The sequence below is a fragment of the Telmatherina bonti genome (genome assembly GCF_933228915.1).
Source record: "Telmatherina bonti genome assembly, chromosome: 24".
In the NCBI taxonomy this organism is placed as follows: domain Eukaryota; kingdom Metazoa; phylum Chordata; class Actinopteri; order Atheriniformes; family Telmatherinidae; genus Telmatherina; species Telmatherina bonti.
In genome coordinates, this window is record NC_136633.1 from 27,331,586 (window position 1) to 27,349,430 (window position 17,845).

Consider the following 17,845-nt stretch of genomic DNA (forward strand, 5'->3'; position numbering starts at 1 on the left):
CCATATCGCATCATGTCATATTGTATCATGCCATATCGCATCATGTCATATCGCATCATGTCATATCGTATCATGCCATATCGCATCATCATATCGCATCATGTCATATCGTATCATGCAATATCGCATCATGCAATATCGCATCATGTCATATCGCATCATGTCATATCGTATCATGCCATATCGCATCATCATGTCATTTCGCATCATGTCAAATCGTATCATGCCATATTGCATCATCATGTCATATCGTATCTTGTCATATTGCATCATGTTACACCGTGTCATGTCACATCGTATTATATCATATCGCATCATGTCGTGTCACATCATGCCATATCGCATCATGTCATACCGCATCATGTCATATCGTATCATGCCATATCGCACCATCATTTCATATCGCATCATGTCATATCGTATCATATCATATAGTATTATGTCATACTGGATCATGTCATATCGCATCATGTCATATCGTATCATGCCATATCGCATCATCATATCATATCACATCATGTCATATCGCATCATGTCATATTGTATCATGCCATATCGCATCATCATATCATATCATATCGCATCATGTCATATCGTATCATGCCATATCGCATCATGTCATATCGTATCATGTCATATCGCATCATGTCATATTGTATCATGCCATATCGCATCATCATGTCATATTGCATCATGTCATATCGTATCATGTCATATGGTATTATGTCATACTAGATCATGTCATATCTTATCATGTCATATCGCATCATGTCATATCGCATCATGTTATATCGTATCATGTCATATTGCATCATGTAACATCGCGTCATGTCACATCACATCATGATGTCATATTGTATCATGCCACATCGGATCCTGTCACATCGCATCGTGTCATATTGTAACATGTCATATCGCATCATGTCATATCGCATCATGTCATATTGTATCATGTCATATCGTATCATGTCATATCGTATCATGTCATATCGCATCATGTCATATCGTATCATGCCATATCGCATCATCATGTCAAATTGCATCGTCATATCGCATCATGCCATATCGCATCATCATGTCATATCGCATCATGTCATATCGTATCATGCCATATCGCATCATCATGTCATATTGCATCATGTCATATCGTATCATGCCATATTGCATCATGTCATATTGTATCTTGTCAAATTGCATCATGTTACACCGTGTCATGTCACATCGTATTATGTCATATCGCATAATGTCGTGTCACATCATGTCATATTGCATCATGTCATATCGCATCATGTCAAATCGTATCATGTCTTATCGTATCATGTCATATCGTATCATCATGTCATATTGTATCATCATGTCATATCACATCATCATTTCATGTCGCATCATGTCATATCACATCATGTGATTTCGTAACTTGTCATATTGCATCATATCATATTGCATCATGTCATATAGCATCATGTCATATCGCATCATGTCATACCACATCATGTCATATTCAAATTAAATCAAATTAAACTTTATTTGCACAGCACTTTTCATACAGTACTTAATTACATAAAAACAGTTTAACACTTACAAAAACAGACGCACATAACACACACAACACAACACAACCCTTCCCCACAAAAAAACCCAAAAAACTTCAGGATTCTATCTCTGCATTAAATTTCATCGTGCTAAATCTTACAGTCCGTTTAAGAGGTTGGAAAGAAGCGGACCATATTGAATATGATTGGGACGTTGGATATAAGTGAAGCAGCTGGAATGTTATCATTTAATTGGACGGTTGTGTTTCTTCAGATGTCGTCTGATGTCATTGTTCAGGAGTTTATTTGGAAGCAAAAACTGATTAATTAACTGGTTAATTAACTAACTAGCTAACTACCCTTTTTTCTCTTTACCTGGTCAGAAATAGGGAAAATGAAAAATTATTTTTAATGATGCTACATTACTCCTCTTCATCTCCTTGTCATTTCTTCTTCTGTTCTTCCTTTTCTTCTTCTTCCTTCTATCAGGAGTAAAATGGTGGATTTAGTTTCTCCTCCAACAATGCCGTCAGAGACTGAAGTTCACGTTGCAAGAAGCTTCCTCACCAAGATATTACGAAGTTCTATGAGGTACCGTCTGATGTCTCCTTGTGGTTCCTTGGTGTCTCCTGGTGGCTCCTTGGTGTCTAATGGTGCCTCCTTGTAGCTCCTTGGTGTCTCCTGGTGGCTCCTTTTGGCTTTTTGGTGTCTCCTGGTGGCTCTTTGGTGTCTCCTGGTGGCTCTCTGGTGTCTCCTTGGTGCTCCCTGGTGTCTCCCTGTGGCTCCCTGGTGTCCCCTAGTGGCGTCTTGGTGTCTCCTGCTGTCACCATGGTAGCTCCTGATGGCTTCTCTTGTCTCGTTGGTGCCTCCTGCTGTCTCCTAAGGGCTCCCTGCTGACTTGTTAGTGATTTTGGTCCATTGCCTGGTGTGTTTTGATGGTGTTAGTCCTGATTTAGATATTTATGATGATGTTCTGGTGATGATTCTCCAGATTGTTTTTTTTCATGTGAGCCAGATGACTAGATCTTTATGTGATCGTCTATTTCTAAATCTCAGAATTTATATAGTCCACCATCTTTTGTTCCTGGTGGTACTAGATCTGTGAGCTCTGATGGATCTGTCATCAGACCTGATGGATCTTCTCTGTTTTCTTGTTGACATGCTCTCCAGGAAAAACCGTTTCAGATGGTGGGTTCATCTTGTATCAGTTCCACAACCAGCAGTGGTTCTTAACACAATAAATGAGCTATTTATCATCTGTTCGCATAAGAAAATCTAGAATTTCTAAACTCCAGAAGTAAAACGTGATTTTTATTGTCAGATCTGCTTTAGTGGTAAATTAAAACCAGACTTTTCTCTGCAATGAGACTTAACTGGATCTGGAGGAATCTACCTGATTTCATGCTGACTTTGGAAACTTTCTCTTCGGCTTTGCAGGAAAAATGATCCAAGCTCGCGGCCTCATTCCTGGCATTCCTCCAAGCTGACGGAAGAGGAGTCGGACCCTGCTGGCAGTGAGGCTGTCCCAGCAGAAATCTGGCAACCACAACATGAAGCATGGTGAGCACCCAATAAGAAAGCTTTCATTTGTCACATGACTCTTAGGACACATTTACTTTACTAATTTACGCAACCGAAAGGGTCTAAAAACGTGTCTGTCTTAAACGAAAAATATTTTCCCTACAACAGGAGTAAATCTTTATTTCTGATGCTTCAATGCCACTTATTTACTAATTAAGAATGGAAACTTGTCCTGATGGGAAGTTGCAGCTGTGTTGGAACCAACATGGCTGCAGAAAATGTTGCTGATGGGTATTTGGGTTTGTTTAGTGTTTCTGGTCCATCACAGACAACAAAACTCGAAAACTGAGAAAGAAAAGTGTAAAATTTCTTTAGATTCTGTTTGTTCTGAAACAAAAACACTCCAAACACAGAAACCAGAATTGCATAATTATTCCAGATTTGTCTTTTTTCTGCATTGTGGCAGGCCAAAGGAATCTTGTATTCGGGGGGACCAGGAGACTGAGGAAGGTCCAGGTCCAGTAAGCATCATGGAGAGGCTGGAGCGTCCCTCCCATCTATACCCTCCGGCTCGTCTTTCGCCTCCTAAATACATGAGTGGAGGCGAGCATCTGGCTGGAGGCGAGCATCTGGCTGGAAACAAGCGAGACTCGGGGTTCAGCTGTCTTTCCGGAGGCTCCAGTCCTCCCATACCTGGAAGGAAAAGCTCAGAAAACATTTTCTTTAAAGGCCTGCAGAGTGACAGATCCCAGCAGAGCGAGAGACTCCGATACCTGCAGACCCCTCTTGCGAACGGAGGGTGGGACAGCTCGCTGACTGAGGACCGGCCTGCATCTCAGAGTTCTGCTGCCGGGAGGCCGAGCGTCGGTTCAGTGTGGCAGGTACCAGAGAAGAAGTCCCAGTCTCCTCCACCGCCCCCTCCCCCCCTTCGCAGTGACAGCTTTGCTGCCACGAAGGTGTTTCCATACTCTGAAGGGCCGTCAGGTTTGGCGAAGAGCCACGGCCGATCGTTGGAGAAACTGACAGAGAGCGAACGGACCTGCCTCCCATCCCAGAACCATAACCACCCAAACAAACTCTTCTCCCTGTCCAGCAGCGATGTCAGACAGTCTTGTCATGCTCTGCCGCCCCACCAGAGGCAGTACAGCGATGAGGGCCCCTTCTACATTCAGACCAGGATGGCCCCCCCCAAGACTCAGAGTGTAGGAAGCTACTACCCCAGTCTGCAGGACCTGCCCACCAATGCCTTCAGCCGGAAACACCTACGCCACTCCACGGCGTCCATAGCCAAGCCCGGCCTAGATGGCAGGTACTACGGCCCGGCAGGGAGGCATCCAGTCCATGCTGCCGAGCACAAGACCAGGCCAAGTAAAACTGAGAGCTGGAGGGGGGAGATGGAAAAACCCCACTGGCTAAGCAGCAGCGAAGCTGGTTTCCAGACTTTCAAGGCAAAGTTCTCTGTACCTCAGTCCCAGATCCCTCACGGTGAAAATACAGAGCGTAGTTCCCATCTTGGGAATGGTCTACACTGTGACCACCAGACCTACGAGGTTCCTGTCCGAAGCCACAGTCAGGAGGATCCAAAGACGACAGAGGGACACTCTCATGATATAAAATGCCTCTTTCCAGTCCAGCAGAGTACTGATCATAAGGTTAGTCTCTCCAGGCTCCAGGATCCCTGGCTCCCCCAGGAGGACCACCGAATATCCCCCTTAAAAACTCCCCTTCTGCACTCTTTGGCCCAGGAGAGTCGGAGTCTGACTGAGAGGCAACCAGCAGCTACTCCCACCTCCGTCTCGCCCCCTCAGGATGCCACGGAAACCATGGCCACCAGCAGCGGGAAGGCGAATCGTCGTAGCGACCGTTACGCCACCACTCTCCGTAAGGAGATCCAGCAGAAGCGAGCGCAGCTGCAGAAGAGTCGCAGCGCTGCCACACTGACGTGTGATGCAGAAGATGAAGAAGCTGAAGACTGGCCATCCATGGAGGCGTCTGCATCTTCAGGACTTTCCTTCTCAAACACCTACAAGGACCATCTAAAAGAGGCCCAGGCCAGGGTCCTGAAGGCCACCTCCTTCCAGAGACGAGACCTGGAGCCCCTCGGACCGGAGGAGCCGGCACTCAGAGACTCCAATGATCGCATCCGGAGCCGTAAGCGTTTCCACCCGGCAAAGAGGACACACTCCTTTTCGGAGCCTGATAAGATGGATAAGGTGGGAGTAGAAGGAGACCCCCAAACTGGCTCAGAGGAACCCAAACCGACCTTTCCCGGACCTGTGCTGAGGTCCTGCTTCACCACAAACCTGAATATAAACCCCAATGACTCAAGCAAACCCAAAGACAGGCCCCCATCTAGAGGATTCAACAAAGCTGCCCTACCTGCAGACCCCAACAACCTAAGTCCTGGGGATAATCAGGTCTCCCTGGACCAGCAGAGGCTTGGGACCTTCGCCGAGTACCAGGCCACATGGAACAAACAGAAAAAATCCCCAGAAACCAAGGTGCAGGGGAGGTATCACTCTGCAGAGAATATCCTGGATCCAGGTGCTGAGGAGAAGACCATTTGCATCCACGAGCGGTCCAGGTCATCCCCGTCTGCAGACTTCTACACCCAGGTGAGCTCAGCTATACCTGGTTCCATCATCTGGGACTTGTAGTTGGCAGGGACAGGTGTGAAACAGCTGGAATATCTTCAGTAGGTATGAGATGTTCATTCAGTCCTTGTCCAGTCGCCAGCAAGCATGTGCAGGAGGCCAAGGTGGAAATTAGGACTTGTATGATGTATGATGGAGCAGCATTTGGTCAGAAACTCTTCATGACGTTGTTTGTCTTGCAGAATATCCTGAATATCCAGCCTCCATGGAGAGATTCCGAGTCCCAGCAGGGCAGCTCAGCCAGGTGGGATTCACCTTTCCACCACATAACCACCTTCCTTCGCTTCAAGTCAGGGTCGCGGGGCAAACAGAGCTCATAGTTTCCTTTTCTGAGTTGAGTTAAAATCCCTTTCCCTACCCCAGACCCTTGGACCTGGACTCAAAAGTTTAGCTCAGTAAAAACCTAATAAAACAGAGACATAATGGAGGAATGTCTGGAAGGTTCTTAGAATGTTGTTGATCTGTAAGTAGGAGCGGATCAGGTCTCGGTTTTCCTGTTGGGTTTCTAACTTCACTTGGATGTTCCTCTTGGACTCCAGCTATACCTAAACCCAGATTAGTCCTGCTTATTTGCAACCCGACATGATGGGATCAGTTACCCTGGAGATCAATAACATGTGGACATGAATCCACAACACAACAACTTCTCATTGTCCTGAACACACTGGGACTCTGAGAGGTAAAGCCTTGCTCAGGCTCTTGCGGTCCGATCTTAGACCTCTCAGGCTCTTCTGGTCCAGTCATAGGCCTCTCAGGCTCTCCCGGTCCAGTCTTAGACCTCTCTGGCTCCGTTCTTCGACCTCTCAGGCTCTTCCGGTCCAGTATTTGACCTCTCAGGCTCTTCCGGTCCAGTATTTGACCTCTCAGGCTCTTCCGGTCCAGTATTTGACCTCTCAGGCTCTTCCGGTCCGGTCATAGACCTCTCAGATTCTTCCGGTCCGATCTTAGACATCTCAGATTCTTCCGGTCCGATCTTAGACCTCTCAGGCTCTTCTGGTCCAGTCATAGACCTCGCAGGCTCTTCCAGTCCAGTCTTAGACCTCGCAGGCTCTTGCGGTCCAGTCTTAGACTTCTCTGGCTCCGTTCTTAGACCTCTCAGGCTCTTCCGGTCTGTTCTTAGACCTCTCAGGCTCTGTTCTTAGACCTCTTAGGCTCTTCATACAACCATAATAGAATTTGGTTTAAGTTGCTCCTCCTTTCCCCCAAGATTCTCCATTGTTACCCAGTCTCATATTTCTGCTGTGTCAGTCTTATATTTCTACTCACGGGACTTCATTTTGTAACCTGATCTCGTATTTCTACTCACAGGACTTTGTTTTGGAACCTGATTTCGTAGAGTTTTTTTAAAATCCCTTTTTTGTTCATTTTTCTTTTTTTTTTTTTCAAAGTAAGCCTTGGGAAGGGGAAAAGAAGCGCAACCAACAAGTGTGAAAACAGTTGACCATTCACACAAACAAGTCCCTGTTACAGCCTGATAAGCAATTTTATTCATACAACTATGCAGCAATTAAATCCAAAAATAATTCTTGTACAAATGACCAGATTCTAATTTGGAAAGATATACTTCTCACCAGATAAATCAGCAAGTGCGTGGAGATCCCGCCATGATCGTCTGGAACCGTTGACTGTGGCCCTCGTCACTCTTAAGGCCTATTCAAGGTTTTAAGATGAATCTGTTTGGATAAAGGTCACCTGCCGCTCAGTCCGGTACCGGCAGAAACACATGAGATCCCACTTCTGACACCAAACTGTCCTGGAATTTATCTGATGAGAAATAAATATAGAAATCAATTGTGCTCTGTCCACTTTATTGACAATGCCCAGAGAGCTCTCCCCGTGCTCAGGGTGTTACAGCGACCTTTAAGCATACACAAATAACATTTGCCTGGCAGCACTAGTCAAAACAACTGCCAGCTTGAAGATAACAACATTCAAAGGTGAAACAGGCCTTGAACAGAACATTCAGTTTTATGCATGAACCTACAAAAGCAAGCTTTTTGAACTACTCTAAACCATGCAGAATATATATTTTGTACTACATAAAAGAAGTTTTATAAAGGAGTAACATCTTAAAACTACACTATGTGCATAATTTCCACCACAACGGTCCTGTCTTAGACCTCTCAGGCTCTTACGGTCCAGTCTTAGGCCTCTCAGGCTCTTACGGTCCTCTCTTAGACCTCTCAGGCTCTTCTGGTCCGCTCTTAGACCTCTCAGGCTTTTCAGGTCCGGTCTTAGACCTCTCTGGCTCTTATGTCCAGTCATAAACCTCTCAGCCTCTTCCGGTCCGGTCTTAGACCTCTTAGGCTCTGCTGGTCCAATCTTAGGCCTCTCAGGCTCGTCCGGTCCTGTCTTAGACCTCTCAGGGTCTTACAGTCTGGTCTTAGACCTCTCAGGCTCTTCCGGTCCAGTCTTAGACCTCGCAGGCTCTTGCGGTCCAGTCTTAGACCTCGCAGGCTCTTGCGGTCCAGTCATAGGCCTCTAAGGCTCTTCTGGTCCGTTCTTAGACCGTTCACCTGGCTCAGACTCTTCTGGTGTCCATGGTGACAGAGGAAGGAGGACAACAATCATGGCTGGAAGGAAAAACTGCTTTATGTCTTCCTGTAACTGTAAACTGGGTGTGAGTATGTCCCATCTTTTGTGACACTCCTGTCTCCAAGTCTTCCATACACTGAGAGTCCGGAGTCCAAAGTCCTGAGGCCAGACTACATCTATGTTGTCTGGGGACTAGCAGGAAAACCAGGACAGACATGAATCCAGGAGTGTCCTTCTCATGCAGGACGTATTTCTGTTGCAGGATGAAGTCAGAAGGCAGTTTCTCAGACCACAATCCAGATGTGGTCCTGCAGATCCCCATCCTGGGTTCTCCTGGCCACAGCCCCAGACCAGACGCCACCAGTCCCACCCAAACCACGCTTCCCCCCGGCTGTCGCAGCATCAGCCCTGTCTCCAGCACCAGGCCGCCACCCAGGCCGCATTTGGGTCTAGAAACCGGATCCTGTCACCAGGAATCCCCAGCTGGATCCCAGTCACCTCACACCATCTCAGAGTTCCTCTCCACCGTCGCACCAGAGGACGAGGAGCCTGCGCCACCTTCATCTTCCTCCACAGCTGCTCTGCCTCTCCCCGGGACCGATGGAGGACGCTCTCCATCCCCACAGTTCTGTCCTCTGAGGCTGACGGACAAACCGCCTGCCTTGTCCACGAGGGACGTCTCAGCGCTCTGGTGAGACCTCCTGTTCCAGCAGGAGTAACCATGGAAACGTATACAGGGAGTGAATTAATAGGCATATTGATGACATCAGTTTGTCCTCCAGGTCGGGGAACGACCCTTCCCCAGTGATGGACATCAGTGGTCCAGTGAGGAAAGTCCCTGTAAAGATTGTTCACGCTGAGGACGGCTCGGAACGGGGGGGCCGAGCCTACCTGCCTGAAAGCAGCGACAGCTGCAGTGAGACCGATTCTCCGCCCTGTCCTCCGTCTCTAGGCGGAGCTGAGCGGCCAGCATCATCCCTCTTCACCGCCTACACCCGTCAGGAACCAGGACGTGTCCATCACCTGGAAGACGACGCCAAGAGGGAGGAGCTGGCAAGGGACATCATGGGGAAAGATAAGTCTCTTGTGGACATCCTGAACCCGAGTGGCAGGAAGACCACCATGGACCTGATGGAAGGACTCTTCGCTCCAGAGGACAAGATCCTGGAGGGCCTGGAGCGCAGGAGGACCTCTGCCGGCTCCAGACTGCCCGCCTCGTCCCCCAGGACCACCAACAGGTGGGACAACTACCCCCTTACTGTTTTTCTCTACCGGTATTGATCTGTTCAGTTATCAGGTTTTTGTGTAAGTGACCCTTCAGACTTCCAGGTTTGCAGTCATGTTTTACAGCCAATCAGGAGCTAAGAAAGGTACAAACTTGTCCCTCTCAGAGACTCTCTTTGCCTTACGAGTCACATGCTCTGCATTAAGGCGTCTGATTGGCTGGGGAGACAGCGTATACAAAGCATTTAAATGAGATATAAACAAACCAATAAACGGTGATGAACTTAAACTCGTGTTTTTAAATGAGACTTGTTGTGATAAACCAACCTGCCAGAAGGGGGTGCTGAGGCTCTGACTGTGTTTGTGTCCATCAGGAGGGAAGAAGACGAGGTCTGTGCATCAGCAGCAGCCTCCCTGGTCCCCAGCTCCTCCTACTACAACACATCAGCTCCCAAAGCTGAGCTCCTTATCAAGATGAAGGACATGCAGCAGCAGTTGGAGGAGCAGGACTCCGAGGATGAGCTGGACGTTGACCTTGCCAGCAAAAAGGTAGAATTTTCGTCTCAGACAGATGAGGACGGCGTCGGGTTCACTCAGAGTTGCTGACATGATCTTCATCCTCTCCAGCAACAGCTGATCTCCAGCCTAGCGAGGAAGCTGGAAGTGCTGCGGGAGGCGCGGCAGAGCTTGCAGGAGGATGTGGACGACAACGAGGCTCTGGGCCGGGACGTGGAGTCCACCGTCCAGCGTCTTTGCCTACCCAACCAGCTCGACAAGTTCCGCATGTTCGTAGGCGACCTGGACAAGGTGGTGAGTCTACTGCTGTCGCTGTCGGGGCGACTCGCCCGGGTGGAAAACGCGCTCAACAGCCTGGAGGAGGAAGCTCCGCCTGAGGAAAAGGTAACACGCATCCTTGACTCCCTTACCTGACCATACCTACTGCTCCTGACCCCTGAATCTACCTGTACCTGACCCTACCTACTGCTCCTGACCCCTGAATCTACCCGTACCTGACCCTACCTACTACCTCCTGACCCCTGAATATACTCCGTACCTGACCCTACCTACTGCTCCTGACCCCTGAATCTACCCGTACCTGACCCTACCTACTGCTCCTGACCCCTGAATCTACCCGTACCTGACCCTACCTACTGCTCCTGACCCCTGAATCTACTCCATACCTGACCCTACCTACTGCTCCTGACCCCTGAATCTACCCGTACCTGACCCTACCTACTGCTCCTGACCCCTGAATCTACTCCATACCTGACCCTACCTACTGCTCCTGACCCCTGAATCTACCCGTACCTGACCCTACCTACTGCTCCTGACCCCTGAATCTACTCCATACCTGACCCTACCTACTGCTCCTGACCCCTGAATATACTCCGTACCTGACCCTACCTACTGCTCCTGACCCCTGAATCTACTCCATACCTGACCCTACCTACTGCTCCTGACCCCTGAATCTACTCCGTACCTGACCCTACCTACTGCTCCTGACCCCTGAATATACTCCGTACCTGACCCTACCTACTGCTCCTGACCCCTGAATATACTCCGTACCTGACCCTACATACTGCTCCTGACCCCTGAAATTACCCGTACCTGACCCTACATACTGCTCCTGACCCCTGAATATACTCCATACCTGACCCTACCTACTGCTCCTGACCCCTGAATCTACCCGTACCTGACCCTACATACTGCTCCTGACCCCTGAATATACTCCGTACCTGACCCTACCTACTGCTCCTGACCCCTGAATCTACCCGTACCTGACCCTACCTACTGCTCCTGACCCCTGAATCTACCCTTACCTGACCCTACCTACTGCTCCTGACCCCTGAATCTACCCGTACCTGACCCTACCTACTGCTCCTGACCCCTGAATCTACTCCGTACCTGACCCTACCTACTGCTCCTGACCCCTGAATCTACTCCATACCTGACCCTACCTACTGCTCCTGACCCCTGAATCTACCCGTACCTGACCCTACCTACTGCTCCTGACCCCTGAATCTACCCGTACCTGACCCTACCTACTGCTCCTGACCCCTGAATCTACTCCGTACCTGACCCTACCTACTGCTCCTGACCCCTGAATCTACTCCATACCTGACCCTACCTACTGCTCCTGACCCCTGAATCTACCCGTACCTGACCCTACCTACTGCTCCTGACCCCTGAATCTACCCGTACCTGACCCTACCTACTGCTCCTGACCCCTGAATCTACTCCGTACCTGACCCTACCTACTGCTCCTGACCCCTGAATCTACTCCGTACCTGACCCTACCTACTGCTCCTGACCCCTGAATATACTCCGTACCTGACCCTACCTACTGCTCCTGACCCCTGAATCTACTCCGTACCTGACCCTACCTACTGCTCCTGACCCCTGAATCTACTCCGTACCTGACCCTACCTACTGCTCCTGACCCCTGAATCTACCCGTACCTGACCCTACCTACTGCTCCTGACCCCTGAATCTACTCCGTACCTGACCCTACCTACTGCTCCTGACCCCTGAATCTACTCGTACCTGACCCTACCTACTGCTCCTGACCCCTGAATCTACTCCGTACCTGACCCTACCTACTGCTCCTGACCCCTGAATCTACTCCGTACCTGACCCTACCTACTGCTCCTGACCCCTGAATCTACTCCGTACCTGACCCTACCTACTGCTCCTGACCCCTGAATCTACTCCGTACCTGACCCTACCTACTGCTCCTGACCCCTGAATCTACTCCGTACCTGACCCTACCTACTGCTCCTGACCCCTGAATCTACCCGTACCTGACCCTACCTACTGCTCCTGACCCCTGAATCTACCCGTACCTGACCCTACCTACTGCTCCTGACCCCTGAATCTACTCCGTACCTGACCCTACCTACTGCTCCTGACCCCTGAATCTACTCCGTACCTGACCCTACCTACTGCTCCTGACCCCTGAATATACTCCGTACCTGACCCTACCTACTGCTCCTGACCCCTGAATCTACTCCGTACCTGACCCTACCTACTGCTCCTGACCCCTGAATCTACTCCGTACCTGACCCTACCTACTGCTCCTGACCCCTGAATCTACTCCGTACCTGACCCTACCTACTGCTCCTGACCCCTGAATCTACTCCGTACCTGACCCTACCTACTGCTCCTGACCCCTGAATCTACCCGTACCTGACCCTACCTACTGCTCCTGACCCCTGAATCTACTCCGTACCTGACCCTACCTACTGCTCCTGACCCCTGAATCTACTCCGTACCTGACCCTACCTACTGCTCCTGACCCCTGAATCTACTCCGTACCTGACCCTACCTACTGCTCCTGACCCCTGAATCTACCCGTATCTGACCCTACCTACTGCTCCTGACCCCTGAATCTACCCGTACCTGACCCTACCTACTGCTCCTGACCCCTGAATCTACTCGTACCTGACCCTACCTACTGCTCCTGACCCCTGAATCTACTCCGTACCTGACCCTACCTACTGCTCCTGACCCCTGAATCTACCCGTACCTGACCCTACCTACTGCTCCTGACCCCTGAATCTACCCGTACCTGACCCTACCTACTGCTCCTGACCCCTGAATCTACTCGTACCTGACCCTACCTACTGCTCCTGACCCCTGAATCTACCCGTACCTGACCCTACCTACTGCTCCTGACCCCTGAATCTACCCGTACCTGACCCTACCTACTACCTCCTGACCCCTGAATATACTCCGTACCTGACCCTACCTACTGCTCCTGACCCCTGAATCTACTCCGTACCTGACCCTACCTACTGCTCCTGACCCCTGAATCTACTCCGTACCTGACCCTACCTACTGCTCCTGACCCCTGAATCTACCCGTACCTGACCCTACCTACTGTTCCTGACCCCTGAATCTACTCGTACCTGACCCTACCTTCTGCTCCTGACCCCTGAATCTACCCTTACCTGACCCTACCTACTGCTCCTGACCCCTGAATCTACCCGTACCTGACCCTACCTACTGCTCCTGACCCCTGAATTTACCCGTACCTGACCCTACCTACTGCTCCTGACCCCTGAATCTACTCCGTACCTGACCCTACCTACTGCTCCTGACCCCTGAATCTACTCCGTACCTGACCCTACCTACTGCTCCTGACCCCTGAATCTACCCGTACCTGACCCTACCTACTGCTCCTGACCCCTGAATCTACCCGTACCTGACCCTACCTACTGCTCCTGACCCCTGAATCTACTCGTACCTGACCCTACCTACTGCTCCTGACCCCTGAATCTACCCGTACCTGACCCTACCTACTGCTCCTGACCCCTGAATCTACTCCGTACCTGACCCTACCTACTGCTCCTGACCCCTGAATCTACCCGTACCTGACCCTACCTACTGCTCCTGACCCCTGAATCTACCCGTACCTGACCCTACCTACTGCTCCTGACCCCTGAATCTACCCGTACCTGACCCTACCTACTACCTCCTGACCCCTGAATATACTCCGTACCTGACCCTACCTACTGCTCCTGACCCCTGAATCTACCCGTACCTGACCCTACCTACTGCTCCTGACCCCTGAATCTACCCTTACCTGACCCTACCTACTGCTCCTGACCCCTGAATATACTCCGTACCTGACCCTACCTACTGCTCCTGACCCCTGAATCTACTCCGTACCTGACCCTACCTACTGCTCCTGACCCCTGAATCTACCCGTACCTGACCCTACCTACTGCTCCTGACCCCTGAATCTACTCCGTACCTGACCCTACCTACTGCTCCTGACCCCTGAATCTACTCCGTACCTGACCCTACCTACTGCTCCTGACCCCTGAATCTACCCCGTACCTGACCCTACCTACTGCTCCTGACCCCTTAATCTACCCATACCTGACCCTACCTACTGCTCCTGACCCCTGAATCTACCCGTACCTGACCCTACCTACTGCTCCTGATTCCTGAATATACTCCGTACCTGACCCTACCTACTGCTCCTGACCCCTGAATCTACTCCGTACCTGACCCTACTTACTGCTCCTGACCCCTGAATCTACTCCGTACCTGACCCTACCTACTGCTCCTGTCCCCTGAATCTACTCCGTACCTGACCCTACCTACTGCTCCTGACCCCTGAATCTACTCCGTACCTGACCCTACCTACTGCTCCTGTCCCCTGAATCTACTCCGTACCTGACCCTACTTACTGCTCCTGACCCCTGAATCTACTCCGTACCTGACCCTACCTACTGCTCCTGACCCCTGAATCTACTCCGTACCTGACCCTACCTACTGCTCCTGTCCCCTGAATCTACTCCGTACCTGACCCTACCTACTGCTCCTGACCCCTGCATCTACTCCGTACCTGACCCTACCTACTGCTCCTGACCCCTGAATCTACTCCATACCTGACCCTACCTACTGCTCCTGACCCCTGAATCTACTCCGTACCTGACCCTACCTACTGCTCCTGACCCCTGAATCTACCCTTACCTGACCCTACCTACTGCTCCTGACCCCTTAATCTACCCATACCTGACCCTACCTACTGCTCCTGACCCCTGAATCTACTCCGTACCTGACCCTACCTACTGCTCCTGACCCCTGAATCTACCCTTACCTGACCCTACCTACTGCTCCTGACCCCTTAATCTACCCATACCTGACCCTACATACTGCTCCTGAACCCTGAATCTACTCCGTACCTGACCCTACCTACTGCTCCTGACCCCTGCATCTACTCCGTACCTGACCCTACCTACTGCTCCTGACCCCTGAATCTACTCCATACCTGACCCTACCTACTGCTCCTGAACCCTGAATCTACTCCGTACCTGACCCTACCTACTGCTCCTGACCCCTGCATCTACCCCGTACCTGACCCTACCTACCGCTCCTGACCCCTGAATATACTCCGTACCTGACCCTACCTACTGCTCCTGACCCCTGAATCTACTCCGTACCTGACCCTACCTACTGCTCCTGACCCCTGAATCTACTCCGTACCTGACCCTACCTACTGCTCCTGACCCCTGAATCTACCCGTACCTGACCCTACTTACTGCTCCTGACCCCTGAATATACTCCGTACCTGACCCTACCTACTGCTCCTGACCCCTGAATCTACTTCGTACCTGACCCTACCTACTGCTCCTGACCCCTGAATCTACTCCGTACCTTACCCTACCTACTGCTCTTGACCCCTGAATCTACTCCGTACCTGACCCTACCTACTGCTCCTGACCCCTGAATCTACCCGTACCTGACCCTACCTACTGCTCCTGACCCCTGAATCTACTCCGTACCTGACCCTACCTACTGCTCCTGACCCCTGAATCTACTCCGTACCTGACCCTACCTACTGCTCCTGAACCCTGAATCTACTCCGTACCTGACCCTACCTACTGCTCCTGACCCCTGAATCTACTCCGTACCTGACCCTACCTACTGCTCCTGACCCCTGAATCTTCCCGTACCTGACCCTACCTACTGCTCCTGACCCCTGAATATACTCCGTACCTGACCCTACCTACTGCTCCTGACCCCTGAATCTACTCCGTACCTGACCCTACCTACTGCTCCTGACCCCTGAATCTACTCCGTACCTGACCCTACCTACTGCTCCTGACCCCTGAATCTACTCCGTACCTGACCCTACCTACTGGTCCTGACCCCTGAATATACTCCGTACCTGACCCTACCTACTGCTCCTGACCCCTGAATATACTCCGTACCTGACCCTACCTACTGCTCCTGACCCCTGAATCTACTCCGTACCTGACCCTACCTACTGCTCCTGACCCCTGAATCTACTCCGTACCTGACCCTACCTACTGCTCCTGACCCCTGAATCTACCCGTACCTGACCCTACCTACTGCTTCTGACCCCTGAATCTACTCCGTACCTGACCCTACCTACTGCTCCTGACCCCTGAATCTACCCATACCTGACCCTACCTACTGCTCCTGACCCCTGAATCTACCCATACCTGACCCTACCTACTGCTCCTGACCCCTGAATCTACTCCGTACCTGACCCTACCTACTGCTCCTGACCCCTGAATCTACCCTTACCTGCCCCCACCTACTGCTCCTGACCCCTGAATCTACCCTTACCTGCCCCCACCTACTGCTCCTGACCCCTGAATCTACTCCGTACCTGACCCTACCTACTGCTCCTGACCCCTGAATCTACCCGTACCTGACCCTGCCTACTGCTCCTGACCCCTGGACCAGACCTCTGATCCAAACCCTACCAGAACAATAACAGAGTGTGTGCGTATGTGAGTGTGTATGTATGCATGTATGTATGCGTGTGTGGGTTTGGGTGGGATGTGCTAGTTTTGTGCTATAACTGTCAAGGTTGTGTAGAAACCTGGTGTTATCATTGTATTATGAGAGGAACGTTGTATTGACTCCAGGAAGAATAGCTGTATTACAACAGCTAATGGAGATCAAAATAAATACAAAAATACAAAATGCAAAATACCATCAGACACGTTCATCGTAATAAAGCTGATGATGTAATACTGATCACGTCTCTCTGTCAGCAGCCAATCAGCTGCTACTTGATGTGACCATATAATCTGTATTTTTCCGTCTTCCATCAGCGAACTCTGACGGAGAAACGTAAACTGTTGATGAGGCAGCACGAGGATGCCAAGGAGCTGAAGGAGAACCTGGACCGCAGGGAACAGCTGGTGTCCGGAATCATGGAGGTCCACCTGGACGCCGAGAGTCTGGACGACTACAGACACTTCGTCAAGATGAAGTCGGCCCTCATCATCGAGCAGCGAAAGCTGGAGGACAAGATCAAGCTGGGAGAAGAGCAGCTCAAGTGCCTGGTGGACAGTCTGCCACTGGAGCAAAGGACACTTCTCTGACACCTGCGGGTCAACCGGGACATCTGCAGAACAACTGGGATAACCGCAGCTCATCTGGGACAACCAGAGGACAAACTGAGACAACCAGAGGACAAACTGAGACAACCAGAGGACAAACTGGGACAACCAGAGGACAAACTGGGACAACCAGAGGACAAACTGGGACAACCAGAGGACAAACTGGGACAACCAGAGGACATTCTTCGAATCTGTTTTTTCCACACAGACTTCCAAGAATGTAATAATAGTCTGTAAAGGTTTAAATCATTAAATTAAGTTAGTTATCTCTGACTAGCTGGTTAATGAGGCGTTTGTTCCAGTGGAGAACAAGTAGGAATGAATAAAAAACAAACTGGACCAGCCGGATGTGAAGCTTTCTGAGGTCCTGAGGGGAACCTGAGTTTGAGTAGCCATGTGAGGACATGGAAAGGTTTTTGTGGTCTTAGAGAACCTATGTGAGGACAAAAAAAGAGTTATATGGTATTTGAGGACCTGTGTGAGGGCA

At 50.4% G+C, this 17,845-nt stretch overlaps 1 protein-coding gene across 1 annotated transcript; it reads left to right on the forward strand.

Moving 5' to 3' along the window:
* Positions 1-2,028: 2,028 nt before the first annotated feature.
* On the forward strand, positions 2,029-17,340 carry LOC306774164 (protein Shroom2-like; the record flags this gene model as incomplete). Its single annotated transcript, XM_079264144.1, has 9 exons — positions 2,029-2,123; positions 2,970-3,092; positions 3,520-5,668; positions 5,890-5,951; positions 8,505-8,933; positions 9,025-9,480; positions 9,841-10,015; positions 10,094-10,366; positions 17,068-17,340. 9 exons carry the CDS (start codon positions 2,029-2,031, stop codon positions 17,338-17,340), a joined length of 4,035 nt encoding a protein of 1,344 aa, XP_079120270.1.
* Between the last annotated feature and the right edge of the window lie 505 nt (positions 17,341-17,845).